At 32.2% G+C, this 18,682-nt stretch overlaps 1 protein-coding gene across 4 annotated transcripts in view; it reads right to left on the bottom strand.

Annotated features, from left to right (window-relative positions):
* The window catches only part of LOC127698215 (E3 ubiquitin-protein ligase HECTD1-like), a 58,171-nt gene extending 41,410 nt beyond the window's left edge, over nt 1-16,761 (bottom strand). For all 4 annotated transcript variants that reach the window (XM_052201562.1, XM_052201564.1, XM_052201565.1 and 1 more), the window contains exons 1-10: nt 16,214-16,761; nt 14,661-14,895; nt 11,648-11,875; nt 10,749-11,068; nt 10,232-10,443; nt 5,786-5,862; nt 4,905-5,003; nt 4,450-4,573; nt 1,098-1,362; nt 81-222 (exon numbers count right to left, since the gene is read on the bottom strand). In XM_052201562.1, the coding sequence (XP_052057522.1) occupies nt 81-222; nt 1,098-1,362; nt 4,450-4,573; nt 4,905-5,003; nt 5,786-5,862; nt 10,232-10,443; nt 10,749-11,068; nt 11,648-11,875; nt 14,661-14,895; nt 16,214-16,353 (1,842 nt within the window). In that variant the 5' untranslated portion in view covers nt 16,354-16,761. The remainder of the gene's footprint in view (nt 1-80; nt 223-1,097; nt 1,363-4,449; nt 4,574-4,904; nt 5,004-5,785; nt 5,863-10,231; nt 10,444-10,748; nt 11,069-11,647; nt 11,876-14,660; nt 14,896-16,213) is intronic.
* Nucleotides 16,762-18,682: the final 1,921 nt, after the last annotated feature.

Here is an 18,682-nt window from a genome sequence, read left to right as displayed (position 1 = left end):
TAAAATATTTTCTTATTAGGATAAACTTGGTAATTCAAAAAACTTTCTTAAAGCTTACTTCCTTCAAACTATATCATTACCTCATGATCCAGGACATTAGTCATTACTTCAGTGAGTGCAGCAGCAAAGTTGACAACATTCATCTCTGGATTAGACAGTTCACATATCAATGTATTGGTGACATAGTGTATCATCTTTTTCAACAATGACAAACAGGATTTTCTGTAAGAAAAGTTTCATTATCATATATGCAGTTATCATGAGCAAATTAAAGACAATATTTGTAAAATAATAACAGATTTTCACTTGCAAAGAAAAGATGTAATTTTAAATTCTATGATAAGCATATAATAACAAGTATCTGAGTAACATAATATAAAATTAATTTCAACATATCTTATTTTCTGATGAAAATCTAAAACATGAAATTCACATTAAAAACCGTTGTGTCTGAACATTGATTAAGGCTTGCACAACATGTAAGCGAACTAGTGATTAAAAAACAATTAAAGAAGAAATCTAAAACAGTAACACTACTAACAGTCAATCCAAAAATTGTGGCCAGAAAATAGAATTCAAATATCAACTCATGTTTTTAATTAAGGTTTCCTGGCTCATCATTAAACATTTGAAATGCCTTCCTAATAGCAACCATAACAGAAAATCAATGTTTTCATACATTAAAACTTGAAAGTATTACCTTTTAACCTTGAAGAAACTGCAAAATTATGAATTTTTCATTAAAAAATAATAAACATCAGGTAGATTCATTCTATTCACTGTATAAAACTTTTACTTCCTTTGAGCTGATGATAATAATTTCAATTGTTCCCTGAGGATCATAAAGACAATTGACCTGATGATCAACAGGTGCATGTTTAGTTTTAGTTGATAATTTGTTAACTTGGAATGATACTTTAATCCTAGTAACCGACTTCTGGTGACATAAAAATTGTTTAATTATCATAGGAATTGGGAGCCATAAATAAACAAAGCTATACATGTGAACTAGCAGACAACAAAACAAAACATTCATAGCATTTTAGAAATTTGACTAAGCCCAGCACAACTATTTACCTTTAATTAAAGAATCTTACCTAACAGAAGGCAACATAGTACTTTGAAAGACATTGGTAAATACAGGCAGTAATTGTTTGAGATATATAGGGGCTACTTCAGGGTCTCCTTTAGGTTCATTAGATTCTTCCTTCTCCTCTATTGTAGAATCTTCCTTTTTCTCACTCCCTGTCTCCACTTGAGGGGCCTCTGGAGGAGTTGTTGTAGGGGATGGAGGAACCACTGTAGCTGTAGTTGTCACTGTTGTAGTTGATGGCTCTCTACTGGCTGAAGACATCCAATCTCCTGATTAAAAAAAAAGGTTGGTCAATAATTATTGTACATTTTTGTATTTCATTAACTGCAACATCATTTTTAAAATATGAACAAACAGGTAATGTTAAACAAGCTTTTAACACATGCCTTTAACTGGACAACTGCGACAACAGATTCTTTCAAGCAGTCTAGAAAATCAGAAGGGTATTTGTAACCTTGAAATTCAAAACAACATATGAAATCTTTCCTTTCCACAGTCTCAATTAGTTTTTGAATAAGAGGAAGAAAAATAAAAGTAGAAGGCAATTATGAGGAACGCAAGGCCCAACCGAGCATTGCAGGTGCGAAAGGGGTGTGTGTGTATTTTTGAGAATTGAGAATTAATGACACTTTGTTTTGCAGATTTATATGACATGGCTTGCTTCACCCCTTTGTGTGTTCAATGTTCTTCTAATTGCAATTTTTTATCACTAAGGGCTATTCCAGAATTGATAGTATGGGAAGGGAAAGGCATTTTTTATTTGAACAAGCATTCTGTGAGTATTGCATGGCAATACATAGTCCCCTACCGGTTACAAATTCATTGTAACGGAACGAAATTCTAACTTGATCTATAACTTGTCATGGTGTAAACTACATAAAAATATCAAGTCAAAATCTTCAAGCATGACGAAAAAAACTGTTGAAAACTGTTTAATTAAGTGAATTTTCTATGTCCAAAGACCATAACTCTGCACAAAATTATCAGACTGGAACAAAATTCCAACTTGATCTGTAACTTGTCATGATAAAACTATATACTAATTATCAAATCAATATCTTCAAGAATGACAAACAAACCTACCACTAAATTCTTCAAACAATTTACCAAAGAAAAGGAAAAAAATCCAAAATGTCATTTTGTCTTTTAAATCTTTTAAAAAATGAGTTATTTCCTTTTGAACAGAAATCTACTAGTTAATAAGTATTTTATCAAAAATTTAATTCTAGGGAAAGGGCTTTAACTGAACAAAGAGAAAAGCTAAAATCGTGAAAATTGAGCTTGACCTGTAACTTGTCATGATAAATCAATAAACCAAATATCAAATCAATATCTTCAAGCACGAAGAAAAAAATTCTGGAAAAATGATTTGCCGGACTGACAGACAGACAGACAGATGGACGGAGTGCAAACATAAAGTCCCCTTCGACTTCGTCAGTAGGGGACTAATAACATTTTAATTAGTTTTTCCTTAACTTTGAGTTATGATTGGGAAAATAAGTGAAGTAGCCCATTCATTTTTTTTTTTTATTAATGTGCCTTCCCCTCCTCCATACAGACATTTCTGGAATAGCCCTTATAATTGTGTTTTCACATCATATTATTTCTTAGTGTCTTGTATTATAGTTTCAAATAGAATTCATTGAGAACATTAATTTATGCTATATTCAGTCATTCAAAAACTGGTAAGATTTATATTTAGAGAAAACCAGAGTTGCTTGAAGTAACTGTCAACCTGCAGTAAGCAACTGACAAATTATGGCTAGAAAACAATTAATTTTGAATCTAGGAAAAAGGAACTTTGTAGTGTCAACAGTTTATCAGGTTACACTCAATCCTCTCTGTTGGTCAGAGGGTACAAGTTAAATCTACACCTATAGAAAAAGCCAAATCGGCATCTGATCAAATAGGCACCTATATTAGTCATTTCGGCATTTAGTTGGTCAGATCGGCACCAAATAATATTTTTCATCCGTTTTCTGCTTTTTAGTTATTTAGAAAAAAATTGGGGTTGGATTTTATTTTGTTCAGTACATTGTTAAAAATAATCTTATTATTAAGAAGTAAATTGTATGAAGTTTTTTTTTAAACTCCTATGACTGATGTTTTGATTTGTTTCTTTTCAATTAATTAATCAATAACTTATATCAATTCAATAATTAACATGTTTGTTGTTTTAACTCTACACAGGTAGTTATTCATGTTTTTTCATAAAAACTTTAAAAAAAAAAAACAAACAATGAAGCCAGTACCCAAGCTGTTGTTAAATCATAAGAAGCAATTAAAGGACAAACTATGAGTCCCTGTCATCAATATCAACTGGTTAAAACATGCATAGGAATCTGATTACAGTAGTTGTCGTCGGTTTATGTAGTTCATACGTGTTTCTTGTTTTTATATAGATTAGACCGTTGGTTTTTGTCGTTTGAATGGTTATACACTAGTAATTTTTTGGGGCCCTTTATAGCTTGCTGTTCGGTGTGAGCCAATGCTCCGTGTTGAAGGCTGTACCTTGATCTATAATGGTTTACTTTTATAAATTGTAACTTGGATGGAGAGTTGTCTCATTGGCACTCATACCACATCTTCCTATATCTATTTAATAAATATCCAATACCTTGAAATACACATATGGTTGCCGGAAGAAAATACACAATAATTAATTCTGGCCATCCCCTTCTTTATTTTAAACTTAAAATACTAAACACAATATATATTCAACGTATATTTGACTAGGTACCGAATTGAGTATACCGGGTGCCGATTTAATCACATTCCGAAGTGACTAGAATTCATCAGATGAGGACTGATTTCACTGTGTTTTATTTTACTTTTTACTCTGGCGATTATACAATAAGATACATAAATGCACACAAGTTTAAATCCATGTAAGAATACACTAAGAGATCTTTCTTATCTTTGCCTTCCTATAAAGCTGGCTCACGCTAAAAGTAGTCTATGGTCGTTCTCTTTATGTTTGAGTTTGTCACAAGCTGTCTAAAATATCAGCGTCAACATCAATCTCGATTGTACAGATTTATTGCTTTGTTTCAAACGCTCAAATGATTTGAAATGGGTTTACGTTTACTATTGTATTATTTACACCTGGCGGACTACTCGGAACCAGTTAGTAGAAAAAAGATGTACGACAGATCGTGCGATTTTCGCGTGTCATATTTTTATCAATAATTTAATAGCCAGCACTTCACATGCAATAGGCGGCGGATTTTGACGGTTGTCTTTCTTATTGAGAACACTGACTAAAGGATCTGTAAAACTCTCTGTAATCTTAACTTAAAAGGACACTGAAGGATCTATATGACCTCTCTCTAACCCTAACCCTAACCCCAACTTACCAGGAGACTGAAGGATCTGTATGACCTCTCTATGACCTTCATCTCCTCTTTCTCTAGCTTTATCTAATGGAGTTTTACCATCTTCATCCCTAAGTTCTGGATTAGCACCATATCTAAGCAATGTCTAAATTAGAGATACAGATAACTATAATTTAATACAATATAAAATATCATTTTATCAAATTGACTGTTATACATTTTAACATTTCACTTTAAAACTAATATTGGAAATGATCATGAACTTCCAAAAAACTTCATTTATAAATGCATGAAAATAGTTGCAATGATTTGGAATATGTCAAACTATATTACACTTATAACTGTCAATTACTAGTTATTTTAAGGATGAATGACTATTTAAAAATATTTTTTTTATAAATATTATGTCAGTTATCAAGTTTAATATTTGTTACAGTTGTTTTTGTATTAATAGAAGTTAAACATTGTTCACCTACTTTAACAATCTGTGGTCTTCCAAAACAAGCTGCATAATGCAGAGATGATGATCGCAATCCTCTGTTGACATCTGCTCCTCTCTCACACAGAAACTCAACCTGTTAAAACCACACAAATACAGTTCAGTCAAATTAAAGAAAGAAGATATTTGACATTTTTGCAATGTAAAAAAGAGATCAGACATGTTTTCAGAAGACTTTCTGATATGGGGGGATACTCTTTCAAGGAACATTTTGGAGAGGTTTATTGCTCTTATGCATAAAATGTATTCATTTAACTATACTAATGTTTTTATTAATTTAACAGGTTCATCAGGACTTCTTATGGTTCCCAAATCATTACATTTTACTCTTTGTTTACATATTAGGCACATCAAAGTCAAGAGATTTTTTATCGAATATGATTCAAATGAGAATCTTTTGTAGGGGTCCTTTCGTACATTATTCTTGACAAGTTACAAAGTACTGGTCAAGTAATTCAGAAGATGAAAATGGATTTACTATCAACTATGTGCCACCAATGCACAAAGTTTGGCTTTTAATCATCATTACAAGAGGAATGCTTGTGGAGGGTTTTCAGTTTATCAATCCTCCAAAGTTCCAAAACATTATGCCTTGTAATAGTTTAGGGGAAGATCTTTGAAATTTGGACAATCAGAATCAAAGATTGTGAATGGCTTAGCATGTTTTACACCAAATGAGAACAAAATGAGGATCATTAGTACAGGAATGTCCACCAAATTTGGTTCAAATTGGAAATGTGAGCTAAATAATGGAAAGACAAATTTTATAGATTTGCTTTTAATGTATTTAGACAGTCCTTAATGATAATAAAGTGTTCTGGCAATCCTTTAATAAATGCCTTGTTGTAATCTACTCACCATTTCCTGGGTCCCAAATGCAGAAGCCCAATTGAGTAATGTCTGCCCAACATCATCCATAAAATTAACTTCAAATCCTGTTTAAGAAACAAATTATCAAATTAAATTGTGAAACATGACATAAAGGTGAACCTGTTTACCAAATAAACATTACAAGATTTGGCTTTTCTTTTTTGGTTCCTTTCTGTCATATAGCTAGTCAAGTATTTATACGTCCCTGGCTTTCAAATGTGTGTAGAAACAGTAATAAGCATTGTTTTTTTAATTGTGAAGAAAACATAATTAAGCTTACATCGACACTAATTTTTTCTTTAAAATCCAAGTTAGAATAGAACTCAAAATATTAAAACTATGAGGTTACAAACAATTTATACTTTAAATCTAATGATTTTCCAAGCAATATTATATAGCCCAAAAGAAAATATGTCTGTAGGTAAAGTAAGAAAGTTCTTCTTTTTCCCTCTAAATTCAACATTTATTTGTTTGTTATGTGAACATTGTCATAAAACTAAGGAAGTTTCCCAGGTTAATGTACATTTTACAATGATGAAAAAATATTTAGTGAAGAATGCCATTACTATTTTTATGCTTACATGATTTTGAGGAAAAAAGAACTCTTTAAGGTGGTTCCTAACACTACAGGGAGATAACTCTGTAAAAATCAGCTAAACGTTTTAATTACGTTGTATTGTTAAGGAAATATTAAGCTTCTCAATGATCAAAATTAGTGTTTGTCAAATTGCTATATAACCAAAGAAATTTTTCTGATAAAGTGGTTGGTTCAAATTTTTTGAAATTTTTATATTTTTGTCAAAGGGTCAAAGTAAACATTTTGTCAAAATTTTATGAAAATTAAACGAGCCAAATTAATATTAGTCAAGGTGTTGGGTACCACCTTAACAAATGAATATTTACCAATTTATGCTTACCGTAGATACTCGCCTAATAGTCGATCCTACTATAAGTCGGGGGCCCTTTTCAGCTCCAAATTCTAAGGATTTAGTCTTGACCCTCGTATAAGTCGGACAAAATTTGGGCATTTTTTTTTCAGCTGACAGTAACTGAACGCCGGTAAAACCAATGCAAATCCAGGAATAATATTCATTTCTGCATTAATGTTTGTTTGGTTTGAATTTAGTTGATGCTCATCAAGATAATTTATATTGCTGTTAATAATAAAGATGTATTCATTTCTCTTGTTTTGTTCACTGTTCAAATGTTAGATTAGCCATGTGTTGTTTACGTAATGCATCAATGATTTTGTAGGGTATGACTAATAACCTATTGTTTGAGAAAAGCGAATATAAACCAATATGAACCTAAAAAATTTAAAGTCAATCAACACTTGATGAAAATATTTTTCACAGCATACATAACTCGGTGTTAAATGAGCATGTACACTTCATAATTCTTATTATATTGTGATGATTAAAGGATTAAAAAAATTAAGTGAAGCTAATCAATATATTAAAATAACTAACTCCAACTCATTAGTGACATCTGTTTACCTATCACTGATAGTTTTCACACCTTTAGTATATACAACTCTTTGTCTCTTAATTGGGGTTATCAATGGATTATATTGGCTTGTCAATCAATTTTGTAATTTGTTTACTGAGACACTTTAATGAATAATATTTTGATTTGGGGAATGAATCTTAAAATTATTTTTTGATTATTATATGATTTATAAGCATTGAATTGATATCATGATATCACAATAATGACACAATAACTCCGCTGAAAACATCCTTTCACATATTTGGTACATTATTATCTCCTTTTCATTTTTGGTTCTTGGCTCTTCTTTTGGGTTTATAGGAAAACCATGTGACCATGAAAATCAATACACAAACCGGAAACAGTAGAATTTCAACACGAATTTGCAGAAAATGTTTACCAAAGAACAAATAAAACACAAAGACAGTATTGTAGTCATTTATTTTCAACAAAAACTTTTTATTTATTGATTTATGTAGGTTTGGCAATCAAAAACGTAGTTTTGACCAGGAAATTCACTCCTGACCACTTTCCTCAAGCTTGGATTTTTCCTCTGGTCGCTAGATCTCGTCTATTAGTCGGTCCCCCTCTCTGGATTATGAATTTTACTCCCAATTTTCCGACTAATAAGCGAGTAGGAACGGTACATGATTTTGAGGAAAAAAGAACTCTTTAACAAATGAATATTTACCAATTTATGCTTACATGATTTTGAGGAGAAAAGAACTCTTTAACAAATGAATATTTACCAGGGCTCGACATTACCATATGTTTGATTGACGGGGACCAGTGAAAGTAGGCGTCGGATACTTAGAATCAATATATGTGTTGTCCGATGGGACAAGTGAAAAATAATGAAATCAGAACGTGCTCCCTTTATTGAATTACAACTGTTAAGTTTACATTTATATTTCCAGAGTGATGCATAACTTAATTATCAAATTAATTGGCTCCTTTGACAACACTATTGCCGGTAGACATGTGCTAAAAGGTAAACTAATTTTGATTTCCTCTGGTTTTATCATATAAGCTTATGCCTATCACGTGATGAATTGCATAATAAATTTTCGTTTCTCTAAGAATTAACTGTTATTGCAAGCATGCACAGTGTTCTCCCCAGGCCCTTAAAGGACCGCGGGCCCGCGATGTATAATTTTTTACCGCGGTGGTATCGTTCTTACCGCGATGTATAATTTTTCTCCGTGGTGCTAAAATTTTCAGTTAAAAAATCGTAAATCGGTAAAGTTTTAAACGACTTGTTAAATCTTTTCCGTGCGGTGTAAAATTCCAGGTGAAATTTGACCAGTTCAAACCAGTTCAACACAGATTGTTTACACCACGTGATCGATTTACCTTATGAGGTTAACCTTGTTGATTGCATTTAATCGATGTCATTAACACTTGTAACATGATTCTTTTGTGTTTTAATTAAGAGTTCATAACTTTATGATCACAGATAACTATTTTATGGCTTCCCTCTCCACCCAAGCACTGACCTGTGACAAGTCGGTAAATACTTTGTACACAAACAGTGTCTTGACCCGATAGGTACATTTTGTGTACATCATAAAGGTGGCTAATTACGTATAATGGACAACTATACATTTCCCAATTCTTATAATATAGTATTATATGTCTCTGATTAAACCATGGACAATATTATCTTTAAGTATGACATAGTTATTGCATGATAGTCGGGTTTCAAACTGTAGTATATGTCTGTACATATCACATGACCCAGTTAGTTCACGTAGAATATTCAAGTTTATTTACAATTAATTGCAATCTATTATATTTTATAAATAAAATGCATGACTGTACCTTAAAACTGGATATCAATATCCATAATCAATGAATAACAGAAGTATTCTAATTCTTGCAAATTTTATCCAAAAGCACATGTTAAATCTATTTATATCTACTTCCTGTCATTTAGGCGGGAAATTAGGGAGACTTAGTTGTTGACATTGAATATGGTTACTTATAGATCTATAGACCAAAGATAAATTTATAGATTTAGGAATTCCTTTTAAATGGTTCATGACAAATAAAGATTTAGATTTCAGGGCAGTATTAAGCCTGTATCTATGTTTGATTATCACCAATAGAACATTTTTGTTCACTTTTAATGATATTTTATTTTTATTGATTTTGGATTTTATAAAAGATTTAATTACTTTAAATTCAGATGAATATTTTATTATGAATCATAATTTATTTATTTTAAAAAAATATTAAAGTATACAAACTGTTTTTTGATTTACTTCTTTTTTACCAATAATTTTCTGAATCAATGTCTACATAACACAGTACCACAGTATTAAAACAAAACAAGAGACATAAAAACTACAGTAACTAGAGCTAAGCGACGCGACAAGACACAACTGATTGCATGAAATATTTCACCAAGAAGTCCACACGCGTTACCCTGGTGCTATCCAAAAATCCTGGGGAGAACACTGATGCATGATAACAAGTAAATTTCAGATAAAAACATTGACAAGAAGCACAATTTTTGGATACTTTTACACAGCTAAAAGATAATCTTGGTGATGATAGGACTCATTTAGTTTAACTAGGACGTGTCCAACTGACGTGTCCAACGGACGCACAATTTCAGGATTGTTGCTTGTTTGATGTATGTACACGCTTTTACCAGAACACTGAATAATATGCCAATAAGACATAGAATATTGCAAACAATAAATTACTTGTGTACAACACAATTTCCTGGATTAAACTTCATCAGGTACATTAGAAGTCCAAATTGTGCATGATCTAATAAATGTGTCAATATATATGTTAAGGACATCATTAATTATTTTTAGATTGGGCAAAGTGAGTTTAGAAGTCAGACAAGTTGATTTTCTTGCGACTTGCCTGAATGGATAAGTTAACAAAAATAATAATGTAGAGGCCTATTAACAGTTCATAGCAACAGTTTACCATTATCTACTGCATCAATGAGAGCATCTGTATCTTTACTACGAATACAATCAATCAACTGACGATGAGATCTTTCTCCAGAGCTGTCCATCCTGCGTAAACTTGAGATCCTACTACTTATACTAGACACACCAGTTTTAGGGAGGGCTTTCCTTCCTTCGAATAACAGTACCAGTAAAAGGTCAACTAAACGCATTGTGTCTAGACAACATCTGAAGAAAAAAGATATGTACTGAAAACATCAAAATTTGGAAGGTTTTCCTGCCTTTAAATAATGGCATCAATCAAAAAATTCCACTTACTGCATCATTGTACATTATGTACTGACAACTCAATCAAGAGTTCACATTTTGATATGTCATGCCTTCTTTACAATTACCTTGCTGACTAATAAAATTCATCAACACAAAAGTCTTAACTTAATCAGTACATAAAATGGTAAAATTGAATGACTATTTGTACATATAGATGTGCTGTGATATATAAAGATTTCAAAATTAACATTTGAATTTATTACCTTTCATCTCCTTTCAGTCCACTTTCAATAGCATCAGGAAGATCTGACCTCAAAAGGTCATGGGTTATACCAGGTGAACCCCGACATAAGGTTGACAGTAAACTTATGACAGTTGATATACTAGGACTAGACTTTGATTCTGGAGTTTTTGCCCCTGGAGTGCTAGCCAAGGAAACGTTATGACTGGTTTCCCCTGCCCTCTGTAATCTCTGTAAGAGTTCATCTATAAGTCCATGCTGAGCTAGAGGAACAGGATCTACTCCTTTACGGGTAAATCTGTCAGCTAAAGATGCAAAACATCTTAAGGCTCCATCTGCTACCTGTTTAAACATACAAATGTTATTAACCTAATATGTAAGCTTTTTTGTATGTCTTTCCTACTTCTTATTTGCACTTATATACAAGCATACTCACATGCTTTTTATATGCAATGATGGTAATATCTATATAATGATCTTGTTGATTTGCATTGTCATTCAAACATGGAAAAATGTCCTTCTTTACTCATTTTTCAGATTATAAATGAGTAGTTGGGTAGCTAAACTATTTTAAAGATATATGAACATCATTAAATATAAAGGGATCTATATATAGTAATAACCCTGGAGGCCTAACCATCATTAAATATAAAGGGATCTATATATAGTAATAACCCTGGAGGCCTAACCATCATTAAATATAAAGGGATCTATATATAGTAATAACCCTGGAGGCCTAACCCAATACATCATTCCATTCATTATGACATGTGAAATATGATAATATATGGACAATTTATATTTTGATTGTCAAGCTCTGAATCATCTAAAATAATTCTAGACAAAAATGAACCACTTGCAAGTAGACTGACTATTATTTAGACTCCATGTGATTTTTGTTATAGAAATGTATAAACTTACAAATTGATCATCATGTTCAAGAAGAGTAGACAGTGACTCTACACATGTCTCCAAGGATTGGTCTTGGGGCTCCATTCTACCACAGAGACGAGAAACTACAGACATTGAAGAGTGTAAGGTATCCTTATGAACCTGTGATCCATGCTCTCTGATAAAGGTTAGAACACACTGTAGTCCTCCAGCATCAAAGACAGCCCCTGATTCTCTGGTACACATTCTCTCCAGAACCTATATAATTGGTGGTACATGTAAATTATTCATTACAATTTTCTAGCTATAAACTGAGGACAGAGGGACACAGCCCTTAATTCTCATTTTTAAAACAGATATTTTTTAAACTATCTTTTATAAAATAAACTGCTAACACAGTGATATGTCTTGCCTTTTTGTTATTTTGATTGTAAAATGCAAATGTGGAAAATAAAATAGCGTTAACATGTAAGTTATGCAAAATATTCAAAGTCAACGAACCATGACTGAAATAACAGGGCCAAACAATCTCGTTGGAATTAAGATGTGCCAATGCTTATACAACTGTATACTAAATATCCTTGACCTTCCACTAGTGGTTCCTAAAAACTGACAGAATCACAAACTAATACATGTACAAATGTAAACTAAGCAAAAGTTTCAAAGACAATAGACCATGACTAAGGGGGTGGGGCCAAATAATCTCCATGGAAATGAGATGTGTCAATGCTTATACAACTGCATACACAATATCATTGACCTACCACTAGTGGTTCATCACAAACTGACCTAATCATAAACTAATCAAAAGTTTGAAAGTCAATAGACCATGACGGAGGGGTCAGGGCCAAATAATCTCCATGGAAATGAGATGTGCCAATGCTAATACAACTGCATACCCAATATCATTGACCTACCACTAGTGGTTCCTCATAAACTGACCTAATCACAAACTAATACATTGTTGATGCCACCGCCAGAGACGGCATACCTATGTCTCGCTTTTTGACTCTGTCAAGGTGAGACAAAAACTAGAGGATCTAAAGAGCCTGTGTTGCTCACCTGCATTTTCAACAATTGCCACTTTTTTGGTCAAAATCTTCATTAAAGGGGAATAACAGTAATAAGAGTTTACTGACAACTTAAGTCATGTTGACATATTTGTAGATCCTATCCTGCTGATCATATTTCTTTTTCAAAGTTTCTATTTATCTATTATAATTTTCAAGATAATAGGCAAAAAACACTAAAAAAATAAGGGACATTAACTCCAATAAGCAGACATTAAATGACATTGGTCTGTCACATGTTTGTAGATCTTGACTTGCTGATCATTTCCATTATTTGAAATTTCTATCTATCTATCTATCTACTATACATGTAATATAGTTTTCAAGACAATAAGCAAAAGTGCCAAAAAAATTGGAAAAATCCTCTTTAAAGGGTAATAAATTCAATAAGATATCGACTAACGACTTTGGCCATGTAGACTTAATTGGAGATCTTGTCTTGCTGATAATTTTTGCTATTTAAAGTTTCTATCTATTTACTGTTGTTTTGAAGATAATAGAAAAAAAAACGCTAAAAAATTGGGAAAAATCATTGATTAAGGTCAGTTACTCCTATAAAAAGTCGTCTGACAATTTTGATGTTCAATACATTAGATAAATCATTCTGAAAAATTAAAATGTTTGCCCCTGACAGATATTCTCTATCTTTAATGGTTTTCAAGATAAAAGCCAAACATTGCATTTTACACCTGTATGTTCTATTTTTAGCCCTGTCGGCCATGTTGGTTGGCCAGCAGGGTCATCACACACATTTTTTAGAGTAGATTTTCGAAGGATTATTTTGGCCAAGATTGGTTAAATTTGGCCTAGTAGTTTCAGAAGATAAGATTTTTGTATAAGTTAACAGACACTGACGACAACAGACGCCGGGTGATAAGAAAAGCTCAATTGGCCCTTTGGACCAGGTGAGCTAAAATACACTGAAAATGAGAAAAAAAAAACACTATCTTTTTTAAACATCAAATATTTCCCAGATTTTTATTTGTTTTCAAAAACCTTTTCTTAAGTTATATTTACAAGTTTTACATTCACAAATTTGTTTAGCTACATGTACTAATTGCTAAACATGATTAATTACAAAAAAATCTCTTGTAAAATATACCAATCATTTGGCCAAACCAAAAGGTTATCTGTATTATATATAAGGTCAATGAACTGACACGCATTTGTTCTGTCAACTTTATTATGCAATCATCATTTATTCATTTAAAAAATATATGGTTTATCAAAATATTTGAAGTTATCACATTCAATTAAGGCTTATTGTCTAGAATAAACAAAAGGATTAAGATTGATCAAAAAACGTTTAGGACATGGGGGCAATGCAAAGGGAAACAAGGACACAAATTGTGCACGAGTTAGGGCAGATGGGCTCAGTCCACTGCACTAAATGTAAAGGAAGGGATTAAAAAACAAATGCTTCATAATCTAGGTCTATCACAGCATAAAATAAAAGGTTTAACAGTAAATTAACAAAAAACAACTATCACAGTTATATGTTATGAAGACCAAAAAATTATGTTTATATACTTCCAAGAAACTATCTATTAGAATTGAAATTCAGGCTTTTCTTAATCAAACACAATTATTGCAACACTTAATTGTTGAAGTGTTACAAAATTCAATGCTACATATTTTCACTCATTCATTGGATTTGTGCAAGTATACAATACTTTACATTCTTTACTTGCAACTTTTTAAATTTTTAACTGAATGATATCAATACCTGTAAACACTACATGTAATTGCACTGGGTTATCTTCCTGCAACATTATCTAAAGAGAACCAAAATTTAAATTTTATGGATGGATTTATTAAGTCAGACTGTAACATTGTAATTCAAAAAGGTAACAGTTAATACAATGTCATTGTATGTAATTTTATATGAAGTGAAATAAAATTGGAAGGGATGAGACTTGGCAAAAACTGTAAATAATGTAATTTTAAGTATGATGATTTTCATAAGCATTTACCTTGATACATTGTTCAGACAAATCTCTACTGGTCCTGGATGACATTTCAACAATCACTAGTCTATTACATAAAGCTTTAATAGCACCATCTACAGCAACAATACGTCTGGTGCACTCTGCTGATACATCTAAGTAGTATGTTATGGCCCTTGCTGTAACCTCAAGCACATTGTCTGGAGCACATTCATCCAAGAAGATACGACATAAAGCTGGGAGAAATGTCCTTGGTGGACAGCTGAAAAACACAAATTCTGTTCATACATGTAGACAGAGATTTATAAGACTCATCTGCATATAAGACCTTTCAAAAGAAGTCAAATTTAACGAAAACTGCCAGATTTAGTGGTCCTAACTGAAAAAATTGCACATTTAAACTGTTTTCTCAAATAGAATTGTCTGCTCTTCCAGGCAAAAAGGGTTGTTGTGGTTTGTTTGTCGCAATGTGAGGAAGTTGTTCTGATCAGATGGCAATTGTTTGTGTTTTTTCTGTAACATTAGTCATCAAGTTTTTTTTTTAAAGTTAATACAATAGCAAAATGACCATTTCAAATTGATGAGAGGCAAGACAAGGAAAAAGCAGCTGGTGTTCTCCCTAGGATTTTTTAAGTAAGCGTATGTTTTTTGATTTTGACTTCCATAGTTTTGTTTTGTACTTGATTTGAGACGCTTTTTAAAAATTTTTATCTTGGCCTTTTAACAAAAAAAAAACAAAACAACCAGCAACATTGTAATTCATACTATGACAGTAATCCTGGATGACAAGTGATTTTATCATGTCCCTTCTTACCACCCCCTAATGCAATAAACTCCAGTTATAATTCTTGTTTATTAACCAGTTGTGGTATGATCAAAAGTTTCATAGAAGTGGTAATGAATTGATTTGTAAGGATCAAAGAATAATAAATAATGTTTTTTTTAATCACAAAATGATCTGCAGCATGTTTCAGAATACCAATATACATTTATGGTTACATGGTGCTTTAACTGGTTGTGACCAATCTTCAATTGGGAATTATTGTCGCAATGGAATGTCAATTTACAGTGGAAATAGTTTTTTTTCAAATTAAGCAAATATATTGAAAAATACATTGGCTTAGGTCAAACTTTTGGTTTATAGTGACTTTTACAGTAAATATATTTCCTAGATTGATCCATTTAAAAAACAGCATATTTGTAGGATCAAACTCATATCAACTAGGAATTCAGAAAGCTGGCCATGGCTAATCAAAAGTTGTTGCCTTTATAATGTTATCATTTGCAATTTGAAATATTTTTCCTTTATTCCAAAATTTTTTTTTCCACAACAAATTTATATCCCATTTGGGTCATTTAAGGCCATGATGAGAACATTGACAAATTTTTGGTTATCTATAGCTACATGAATTTGAAAGTCAAAGGATGTGGATTTTCTTTAAATCCTTAAGGTTCTTTATCCTTGAATTGCTGAATACCACAACTTTTGCTTTCAACTTCCACCTGCTGCAGTACAAATCTAATCTAAGTTTGGTTATATTCTAACAGATCTTTTAATCGATATGTATTAGTACTATTACCTTTCAAAAACTCTGTCAACATTGTCAGACATCAACAACAGCATACAAAGTTGTTCTAGGGCAATCTGTTGCATATCCCTTTCATCTCCCTGTCCCATCTGCAGCCATTCCAACAACGTCTCTGGGTCAAAGTCTGCCATTGTGTCTGGGGTCTGGCTTACCTTTGTCTAAACTTAAGTTTAGACCTCTGAGGTAGAAACCCCAGTAGGGCAACCCCCCTTTTCCTGGTTAGTTCAGATAAATTAAATTACTTAAAGATATCACGTTTATCAGTACAATAAGTCACACGGAAATTCTTCGTGACTAATAAATGAGCACTCGAAAGTGCATGCATTCGACGTAGTGCAAGGAAATTATCCGATCATACAGCTTGAAACCGGAGGACTTTCTTAAGTGTGAAATGACTGATCAAACCGGCTAGAGTAACATCTTGTGTACTTGGTCAGAAATTTAACATTTCCACTAAGCTATCTCCTACTTTAGTTGTCAAAAGAAACAAAGGAAGGCACTTTTGTTTTGCTCTTCACCTTCATAAACTATTTATAGCCTCGTTGTGATCGCTACATCCGGTTCATAATCTAAACACCGGAAATGGCAGAAAAGTAAATTTCCCGCGGATTATAATTTAATCTTTGCTTTGTAACAGAGACATATCTCTGTTTGTAATCAAATAAATAAAAGCTTTCTGAAAAAATGCGTGACCAAAGATATTCTCAACTTTTTATGATAAAATTGAATCTATGTCAAGAAACTGACCAAGCTACAAATTAACAGAACTCTGAAATTTATCAGAAAGAAATTTAAGATCTGTCTCAAGAAACGAAGTTATTCGACCAAACACGAATATAATGAAAAATCTTTTGCATACAGATCTGCAATTCTATGGAATAGTTTACTAACGAACAAAACAACAGCAACATCAACATCTCTATTTGTATTTTAAACAAGATTTAAATCTCAATGCTTCATCTCAATGATCTAGTCACACAGAGATGGATTAATTGTTATTTAACATGAAAAGAGGCAGATTTAGGTGGGGGGAGGAAAAGATGCATATTCAGGTGGGGAGAGGGGACTTTTTACCTGTACCTGTTCCACCCCAAACGTTGCCTAGTTTGGGAGCCAACAGCCTCTCCTTTTTCAACATCCTGGATCCGCATCTGATGAATACTATGAATTAGCCTGGGATCCTGGCTCACTGCTTAACAGATTAGATTGGATCAGGATGCCATGCTATACTATGAATGAAATTAATCATAGGTACTGGCTTGGGGACATGACAATTTTTTTTAAGCCCTAGCTCCCCCTTTCCCCAAAATCCGTTATTTTTTTTTGTTTTCTATCAATTTCAATTATTTCCGAGTTTATCTGTATTATATGAACATACATATACTACAAATAACTTGTATTTGTTATTTACTATCAATTCCAAATTTACTATCCACAGCGGTTACTCACGGATATATAATATGTGTGTGTGTGTGTGGGGGGGGGGGGGGGGGGCTCTTATATATTATATTATTATTATTACACACACATTAATCAATAGCTTTTTTGACAAGAAAAACAATTATTTCCGGTGTCCAGCGCTTTTGTATTTTATATGTTCGTTTTCTATACACTTGAGATTGACCCTTTCGTATTAGCCATAGGACACGATTTTATTAGATCGAATCTAATTGGTCTTGTTCAATCACATTAACAGTCGTTTTATGCACCCGTTAACAGTCAAATAAACTTTAATTGATATATAATAAGATTAGATAAGATCTTTTATTTTTCCAAATTAGGTCCCCATGGGGGGCATGCACATATAACAAATATAATCTTTACAACATACAGTATTTTACATGACAATCATATAATACACTTAAAATATTGATATAAAGTGATACAGGCTATTATATGTTAAATAAACAAGTTGCTTTCTTTAAAAAAAGAAAAGCAATACGTGAACATGAGACCGCTGACTGGTCACCAAAAGATTGTTGCTGAATTTTTGTTTGCTTTTGAATTGAAATAATTTACTGTGAATAGAAGAAGATAATGATGCAGTTAAACTACCTTTATTAAATATATGTAATAGGGTGTACATTCTTGCACAAGAAGTCAGTTGAAAGCAATGTTGGATAGTTGTGAATAGAGAAAGTGTATATACAGCTACTATTTGAATATACATTTTAAAGCTCGGCTATTTCATTTATTACTTGGGATTGTACATCATTTTTTCATAATCCTATTGCAAATCCCAGTTTCTACAAACCGCAAATTGCACAAACCAATCGCAATATAAATTTAAGCACTCAGTTTGCTTTATAATCTGGATGTATTTATTTTATCTATCATATCTTTATATTTTGTTTCCTGTATGGATGCCTTAATACTCGCAACTTGTTATTGAAGCTGTCTGTACTCATGGTAGATGTTGTATAGATACATTTAAAGTCCATTTTCCATATGAAGTGAAAC

This window comes from Mytilus californianus, unplaced genomic scaffold, assembly GCF_021869535.1.
Source record: "Mytilus californianus isolate M0D057914Y unplaced genomic scaffold, xbMytCali1.0.p SCAF_4, whole genome shotgun sequence".
Taxonomy (NCBI): Eukaryota; Metazoa; Mollusca; class Bivalvia; order Mytilida; family Mytilidae; genus Mytilus; species Mytilus californianus.
This window is presented reverse-complemented; position numbering and strand designations above follow the sequence as displayed.